The 8,200-nt window shown below is 72.0% G+C and overlaps 3 protein-coding genes across 3 annotated transcripts in view; 2 read left to right on the top strand and 1 right to left on the bottom strand.

Annotated features, from left to right (window-relative positions):
- AURANDRAFT_61582 (hypothetical protein) overlaps nucleotides 1–2,356 on the top strand; it is a gene marked incomplete at both ends in the record, with an annotated part of 3,332 nt that extends 976 nt beyond the window's left edge. Inside the window, one exon of the mRNA XM_009035384.1 lies at nucleotides 1,628–2,356. Within this exon, the coding sequence (XP_009033632.1) occupies nucleotides 1,628–2,356 (729 nt within the window). The remainder of the gene's footprint in view (nucleotides 1–1,627) is intronic.
- A 448-nt stretch (nucleotides 2,357–2,804) lies between these two features.
- On the top strand, nucleotides 2,805–3,836 carry AURANDRAFT_61583 (hypothetical protein; the record flags this gene model as incomplete). The annotated part of the gene is made up of 2 exons (XM_009035385.1): nucleotides 2,805–2,914; nucleotides 3,053–3,836. The coding sequence occupies 2 exons, from the start codon at nucleotides 2,805–2,807 to the stop codon at nucleotides 3,834–3,836; spliced, it is 894 nt and encodes a 297-aa protein (XP_009033633.1).
- Nucleotides 3,837–6,398: 2,562 nt separating this feature from the next.
- Nucleotides 6,399–7,911, bottom strand: AURANDRAFT_21487 (hypothetical protein; the record flags this gene model as incomplete). The annotated part of the gene is given in 3 exon segments (XM_009035819.1): nucleotides 6,399–6,869; nucleotides 6,886–6,887; nucleotides 7,071–7,911. Coding segments are annotated over 3 exon segments (1,314 nt in total), but the record flags the coding sequence as incomplete, so codon positions are not given.
- Between the last annotated feature and the right edge of the window lie 289 nt (nucleotides 7,912–8,200).

Consider the following 8,200-nt stretch of genomic DNA (forward strand, 5'->3'; position numbering starts at 1 on the left):
CGTCGCCGCCGAAGGACCACGAGCGCCGCGCCGTCGACGCGCGCCGGGTCGCAGTCGGCCGCGGCGCCGCCGTCACCGACGCGGCCGCCGCGGCGCGCGACCTCGTCGAGCTGGTCCGCGAGCGCTCGTCGACGACGCGGAGGAGCGCGAACGCGGCCGCCGGGCCCGGCGCCAGGACGCCGCCGACGCGGAGCCGGCCGCCCTCGACGGCGACCTCGAGCGCGTCGACGCCGTCGCCGCGGAGGACACCTCGACGCCCAACGTCTGGCCGATCTCGAAGAGGGTCTCGACGAGCGGCCCGACGGCCGGCTTCTCCGACGCCGTCGCGAAGCACTCCGCGCTGTCGACGTCGAAGTAGCGGAGGTGGTCCCGGAAGAGCCCGTAGAAGGGCCCGTCGCGGGCGCCGGGCGTGTAGAGGAGCACGACGACGATGGCGTGGTGGTCTCCGTACGCGACCGTGTAGGTCCTGGAGCGCGCCGTCGCGGTCCGCGAGGTAGTCCTGCGGGTTCGTGTCGCCGGCCGCGACGGCGTAGCCGAGCGACGTCGCGAGGCGGTCGAGGAGCCGCGCGTCGCGCCTGGCTCGCGCCGCCGGCGCCGAGGAGCAGCCGCGCGGGGCCTGGCGCAGCGAGGCGCGGAGCTCGCGGGCGTGCCGCGCCAGAAGTCGGGCTCCGCCACGAGGCGGAGCGCCTCGTCGCGGCGCGCGGCGGCGCGCTCGTCGGCGCGGCGCTGGGCTGCGCGGCCCAGCGCGCTGGCTAGGCTGGGAGGCCAATCATACGCCTGTGGCAGAATCAACAACTCGTGAACAACATGGACTTCAAGCACTCGGAAACTGATCTGCAACTCAGACGGTCCGCGGGACCCTGGGCCACTCGCACAAAACCCAGGACCGGAGTCAAGGAGGATGCCGGACCCATAAAGAGCGAAAAAAGTCAAGGTTATAATGTGGATCTCGCGCTGGCACTGCTGGAAGACGCGTCTTTTTTTGGCCCTGGCGAGACTCGACCTGCCGACCGAATCGTGGTCGCGCCCCCCGCGGGCGACGACGCCGAACGCCGCGGCGAGCTCGCGCCGCACGGCGGCGACGTCCGCCTCGCAGTGGAGCCGCTGCGCGACGATCGCGTCGCCGATCGCGAGCGCGCGTTGCCCTCGGCGCGGACGCCCTCGGCGCGGGCGCCGAGCGCGACGGCGACGTCGCCGGTGCCGCGAGCGGGACCCGCCGTGCGCTCCTCGCGCACCCGGAGGCGCTCGCCGAGCGCGGCGGCGCGCCGCGCGTCGTCCGAGTCGTCGCCGCGCCGCGAACCACGCGTCGCTCGATCGGCCCATCGCTGGGCGGCGTCGGCCGGGAGCGCCTCGAGCTCAGGCACTAGTGTTAGGGGAGAGGTGACCTCAGACGGGCCGAGAGCGACGGGGTGCGCCGTCAGACGCGCGTTCGCCGCGTGCCTCGGATCAATAATAGTTCAATGAAATTCGTTTGCCACAAGTGCCGGTCGAGGCGCGCAGGCCGACGAAGAGTGCTGCTAGTATGGCGACCAGGGCGCCATATAAGAAGGGCGAGGATGCGTTGAAGGTCCAGATCCTCGAGAGCGCAGAGAGCGGCGATTACCGCGACTGTTTGGATGTGGCGCAGAACCTTCTAGGGATGAACTACCGCGGCGTGATCCCCAGCGACAATGTCCCCGCCACGCGCCCCGCCACCACCCTGCGGAACATCGGGACCTTCCGGAGGCCGTGGACGGCGTTGCTCACGCGCGCCTACGCGCCCGGCTGCTACGTCTTCATCGGCCGGATCCCGAACGAGCCGTCCGTCTCGCCGCTGCCGGACGCGAGCCGCGACCTGCCCGCCGCGGCGTGGAAATGTACCACAAAGCAAGATCGCACGCTGCCGGGCTTCACGAAGAGGATCGCGGTGTCCGTCTACCCGCTCGAGGCCGGCGGCGAGCCCTACGCGATGCGCGCGACGGTCCTGTTCAGGGATCAGAGTACGGCGCTCGCGTGCTGGAACGAGGGCAAGTCGCTCGTCCAGGTGATCTTCGTCCAACCAACCGCGAGCCGCTATTTGAAGTCGCAGGCAGAGCTCGAGCCGGCCGAGCCCGTCCAGATGGACAGCGGCCTGAAGAAGAAGCTCGCGGCCTGGAAGATCAAGTACTCTTGGATGATCTCCGACGAGGCGACGGGCGCGATGAAGTGCAGCGCGTGCATCGCCGACGGCGGCGTGAAGGGCAACGCGGCGAAGACGTGGTGCGAGCAGGGCTGCTGCCGGTGGACGGAACAGTCCCTGAGCAACCACGAGGGCTCGCGGGCCCACGCCGACGTGCTGGAGCGTGCGGCGGCGGCGGCCGAGGGCGACGACTCCTAAGGCCTGAGGATAGGCGACGCGAGCATGCGCTCAACTGCCTGTCGCCGCGCGGCCCGCCGGAGCGAGGGCCCGTTTTTTGTGCGCTTAAAAGCTCTAGAGTCATTTGCGACGTCGCCCTCGGCGACGCGCGCTTCGACGTCTTCGAGCGCCCCGACGACGACGCCGCCTTTTTGGCGCTGCTGCCGCCCGAAGCCGCGCGGTTGTAACTGACGCCTCCCCAAGTGCAACGCTGCTTCAAGGCCTTCAAGGAACCTGTTTCGGAGATCATCATTGTCGGCGAGTTGTTGCCTTAGGGAAGTGTTGCCTTAGGCCCGAGGCCGAGGCCGACGCGACGTGCGCGTATCGTCCGCGAGCATTGTGCCGACGCACGCCGCCGGTTTCACACCTTAAAAACCCTCCTCGATAACCGGAGCCACCCCGGGATACAAATTCTGGCCCTCGGGACACCATGCGCCTCGAGGAGCTCTCCCTCTTCAAGGCCATGATCGAGGACGGCGAGGCCGGCCGCTTCGACAACGTGCGCGCCGCCGTCGAGGACACGCTCGGCGGCTACTACCGGTGCGCGGCCGACCCCCGCGCCCCCCGCCCCCCGGCGCCCCCCGGCCCGCGCGCGCGCGCGGCGCGACCGTCGGGCCCGCGGCGCGGTCGCGGCCGCGATCGCGCGATCGCGCGTCGCCCCCACGCGCGCCCGCGCAGGGGCGTGCTCCCCATGGTCGGCACGTTCACGGAGGGCCGCGCGCTGCCCGTCAAGTCCGCGCGGACGCCGATCAAGACGCTGCGCATGGCGCTGCTCCCCGGCTGGTACGTGCTCTACGGCAAGCACCCGGCGGCGCTCCGCGACGTCGACCCCGAGGACGAGGCCGACGTCGACGGCCTCGAGTCGTGCCGCTGGAAGACGGCGAGCGGGAACCAGAGCCGCGACGTCTGGAACGTCGGCGTCGAGAAGAAGTACTACGACGCCGCGGAGTCGCACCTCCTCCAGAACAAGTTCCGCGCGCGCGGGACCGTCTTCAGCCGCATCGAGGACGAGGCGAGCCGCCTCTGGCGCGCCGGCGGCGCCATCATCATGATCCTCGTCGTCTCGCGCCGCGAGGCGCGGCTCAAGGTCGACGCGAAGGACGCGCCGGCCGCCGGCGCGCCCGCGCCCTGGGCGCCGCCGGCCTTCGGCGGACCCGCCTACGCGCCCGGCGCCGCCGCCTACGCGCCGCCCGGCGCCGCCGCCGCCTACGCGCCGCCCGGCGCCGCCGCCCGCGCGCCGCCGCCGCCGGCCGCCGCCGCCTACGCGCCCGAGGCCTACGCGCCGCCGCCGCCGGCCGACGACGGCGGCCCGGCCGCGAAGCGCGCGCGCGCCGCGGGCGGCGGCGGCGACGACAGCGACGAGGACCCGAGCGCCCGGGCCCTCGACGCGCCGCCGCCGCAGATGCCGCCGGCGCTCACCCGCAACCTCGAGGGCGGCGATCGCGGCGCGACCGCGGCCTGAGCGCCGACGCCCCGGCGGGTCGACGGGCGGGCAGCCGAGCATCGCCAACCACGCGCCAGAGACCCCCCTGTACCCCCCTGCTGTACCCCCCGAAGATCCCCGCCTGCAAATCGTGAACATAATGTCCTTGAGTCTGAGTTTCGCCGGGTACCGGTCGTAAAGCGCGTCGCGTGGCACGATCGCTGTTCAGACCACACGGGGGTTCGCGGGCCGGGACGCGCGAAGGCGCCGCCGGGTGGACTGCGAGGGACTGATCTAGGCGCGCGAACGCGCGCATGTTGAAGTGCAAATTGCCGTCCGACAGCAAGCGACGCTGTCGACGACCTTCGCTTACGTCGACCCCACGCCGCGCCCCTGGCCTCTAGTTCCAAATTCGAGGACTCTCACGCTCCGTGACCCCGTCCTTCTGCAGGACGCTCATACCGGGAAACCCCGGATTCGTCGACGCCGACACCAATTTCTGCGCCGAAAGAAATCGAGCAGTAGGCGAGCCCCCGCGTCTCTTCAACGCCCCACGCCGAGGCCTCGAGGCGTCGTCGAGACCTCGGCGCTCTGCTTCGAGGACTTGGCCCACGCCCCCCGCGACGGCCCGCCCGCCGGCTCGTCGTAACGCGATCCCGCCGACCGCCGACGCCCTCGCCCGCCGACCGCCGCCCCCACATCGCCGCCGCCCCGATCGCCGACGCCCTCGCCCGCAGGCGCGTCGTCATGATCCCGCGCCTCGTCTACTCGCTCCTCTCGCTCTGCTCGCTCGCGGCGACGACCACTAGTGCTACTACGACCGACAGCTCCTACTACTTCCATGCCGTAGCCCCTCTTGCCAGGTGCATCACGTGGCGCCTTTCGCGACCTTGCGAGCCTTGGCCTTGCCGCACGTGTGGCGCACGTGGCGGCCGCGGCACGCGGGGCACGCGCCCGCCGTCCCGGGCCGTTTTGCAGCAACCTTGCCGCACGTGTGGCGCACGTGGCGGCCGCGGCACGCGGGGCACGGGCCCGCCGGCACCGAAGGCGGCGGCGTCCGTTCGTCCGCCGTCGCCGGCGGCGCCCGTTCGTCCGCTGGCGCCGGCGGCGTCCGTTCGTCCGCCGGCGCCGCCGCGACGGCGGCCCCGCCGCCGATGGCGCGGCCGCCGCCGAGGCGCACGAGGAGCGCGCGCGGCGGCGGCTTCGCCGCGGCGACGGCCGCCGGGACCGCGGACGCGGCGATGAAGCAGCCGTCGTCGCCGTCGGACTCCCAGACGACGCTCCGGTCGTCGTCGTCGCCGGGCGCGGGCGCGCGCGCGCCGGCGCCCGCGGGCGGCTGGCTCGACCGGCCCTCGCGGCGCGACACGTAGGCGACGGCGACCATGGGCCCGCCGCGGGCCCAGACGGCCGCGGCGTCGGCCTCGACCCGCGTGAAGACGGTCGCGCGCGCGCGGAACGTGCCGTTGATGAGGTAGCTGTCCGCCGCGTCGTAGTAGCGCCGGTCGACGCCGCGCTTCGAGCCCTGGGGCCCGCTCGACGTCCGCCAGTGGCACGGCGCGAGCTGGCGCGCGTCCGCGAGGTCCTCGGCGTCGAGTGTGTCGCGCTGCAACGGGTGGGCGCCGTGGAGGACGTACCAGCCCGTCGGGTAGGCGCGGCACATGGTCTTGACCTGTGTGGAAATCAAACAGTGAGCTGGGCTATCCCGACCAAACTTCAGAACTCTCGAGCTCGGTCGAATCGAAGTCGATTCGGCTGATTTTTGGACGAATCGATCGCTCTCGTCGAGTTCTCGACGCACGACGGAAGAGCGCGCGTCGAACCGTTCGAGTACGCGCACCTCGTTGGAGATTTGATTTCCACGCGCGGTCTCGACGGGGCTCCGCGACGTCTTCGGCGGGAGCGCGCCGGCCACGAATCCGCCGACCATGGGGAGCACGCCGCGGTAGCAGCCCCCGAGCGTGTCCTCGACGGCGAGGCGCACCAGGTCGAAGCGCCCGTGCTCGCCGTCGGCGATCATGTCCCCGAAGAGGCCGAGCTCCTCGTGGCGGACCATCGCGCGCGGCGCGCGCGGCGGACCGCGCGGGCGGCGTGGGGGACGGGAGAGAGCGGGGCGGGCGGAGGGACGGCGGCAGGGAGCGGGAGGCGGACGGCGCGACGACGAGGGCGAAGCGGGCGGCGGCGAGACCGTCGAGGCGTGGCGGCGAGCACTTCGCTTGTGAAAGCAGGGCTTGCCGAGGGCCGGTTTTGGGGCGACGAGACCGTCGGGCACGCGTCACGGGCGGGCGCGGGCGCGGGGGGCGGCGTCGCACACCTCACGGCGTGAAGGCTCGTTTGTGTCTAGTCGCTCTGATCGTGCCACGCCTTGGACATCAAGCTCTGGGAGGTGTGAAACCAACAAGGTGACTTAGAGCTACAAGGGTGCCTTGCAGGAGGCCTCGCGGCGGAGAAGTCAGGGGAGCGACCCGGGAGGGGGCGCGCCCAGAGAGAGGCTTCGAGCGGACGCCTCTCTCGGGCCGTGAGTCGGGCCGAATGTTCGATCGCCGTCCCGCGCGCGCGTCCGGGCCCCCCCCGCGAGCCCGCGGCGACGACGAGGGCGCGTCCTTAGACCGGGACGGCGAAGGGCCGGAGGCGCTGCTCGAGGGACGGCGGCACGCGCGCGACGATGCGCGTGCCCTGGGCGAGGTGCTCGACCTCGTCGACGGTCGCCGTGCGGTGGATCTCCTCGACGAGCGTGCCCTGGTCGAAGGGGAGGAGGCAGTGGACCTTCGCGTTCATCTTGCCGAGCGCCGCGTCGACGTAGCCGAGGAGGGGCCGGATGCCCGTGCCGTCCTGGCAGGACACGCGGACCTCGTCGGCCTCCGGCGGCATGAGGTCGAGGAGCGTCGTCGCGGACGCGACGTCGTCACCAGGCGGCGCCGGTGCGCCGCCGACGCGGTCCTGCTTGTTGTAGACCGTGATCTGGGGCATGTCGAAGCAGTCGAGCTCGTGGAGGATGGCGTAGACCGCGCGCATCTGGCCGTCGGCGAGCGGCGACGACGCGTCGACGACGTGGACGAGCAAACAGGCGTCCGCCTGTGTGGAATTCAACCGCTGGTTTGGGCGGTCCTGACCAAACTTCAGAATTCTCTAGCTCGGTCAAATCGAAGTCGATTCGGCTGAATTTTGGACGAATCGATTGCTCTCGTCGAGTTCTCGAAGCACAGCAGAAAACCTCGCGTCGAAACATTCGCGTACGCTCACATTGGAGTCGAGTTGAAGATTTGAATTCGGCACAGGCGTCCGCGATCTCCTCGAGCGTCGCGCGGAACGACGCGACGAGCTTCGTCGGCAGCTTCTGGATGAAGCCGACCGTGTCCGTGAGCTTGCAGGCGCGGCCGCTCGGGAGCGTGACGCGCCGCGTCGCCGGGTCCAGCGTCGCGAACAAGCGGTCGTCCGCGTAGAGCGGCGCGGCTTCGCTCAGCGCGTTGAGCAGCGACGTCTTGCCCGCGTTCGTGTAGCCGATGAGGGCCACGAGGGGCAGGTCCTCCTTGTCGAGCTTCTTCGACCGCGCGACGGCGCGCTTCGACGCGATCGCGCCGAGCTCCGCCTTGAGCTTGGCGATGCGCTTCCCGAAGAGCCGCCGGTCCATCTCCAACTGCGACTCGCCCGCGCCGCGGAGGTAGGCGCCGCCGCCGGCGCCGCGGCCGCCGCTCTTGGCGTCCGTCCCCGCGGCGGCGCCCGTGAGGAACGTCGTGAGCCGCGGGAGCATGTACTCCGCGCGCGCCAACGCGATCTGCGCCTTGGCTTCCCGGGTCTGCGCGCGCTCGCTGAAGATCTGGAGCACGAGCTGCGTCCGGTCCAGGATCTGGACTTTGTCGTCGCAGCCGGCCTCCGCGAGCACGGCGAGCACGCTCCGCTGCTGCGCGAGCGACAGCTCGTCGTCGAAGACGACCGCGTCGGCTCCGTGGTCCAGCACCTTCCGCGCGACCTCCTCGATCTTGCCCTTGCCCACGAGGTACTGGCCGTTGGCGGCGTCGGCCCGCTGGAACGTGGCGTCCACGGCCCGCACGCGCGCCGTCTCGCAGAGCCGCGCCAGTTCTGCCAATGAGTCCGCGACGGTCCACGCCGCGCCGCCGGACGCGGCGAGCGACGCGGCGTACGACGACTTCGCGCCGCGGCCCCGCTGCTCCGCGAGCTTCGCGGCGCCCCGCCGGCTCGTCAGCTCCAGGCCCACGAGCACGGCCGACGGCCAGAGCGTCGCGTTGAAGTAGGCCTGCGCGGCCGCGACCTCGGACGCGTCGAGCGCGTCGTACGCGCCGTTGCGCTCCGAGCCGGCGAACGCCTGCTCCTGGAGGAGCTCCGCGGCGTTGTAGGCGTCCTCGGCCGCGGCGACGCCGCGCAGCTTCGCCCGGTCCTCGGGCTCG

The sequence above is a fragment of the Aureococcus anophagefferens genome (assembly GCF_000186865.1).
Source record: "Aureococcus anophagefferens unplaced genomic scaffold AURANscaffold_3, whole genome shotgun sequence".
Taxonomy (NCBI): Eukaryota; class Pelagophyceae; order Pelagomonadales; family Pelagomonadaceae; genus Aureococcus; species Aureococcus anophagefferens.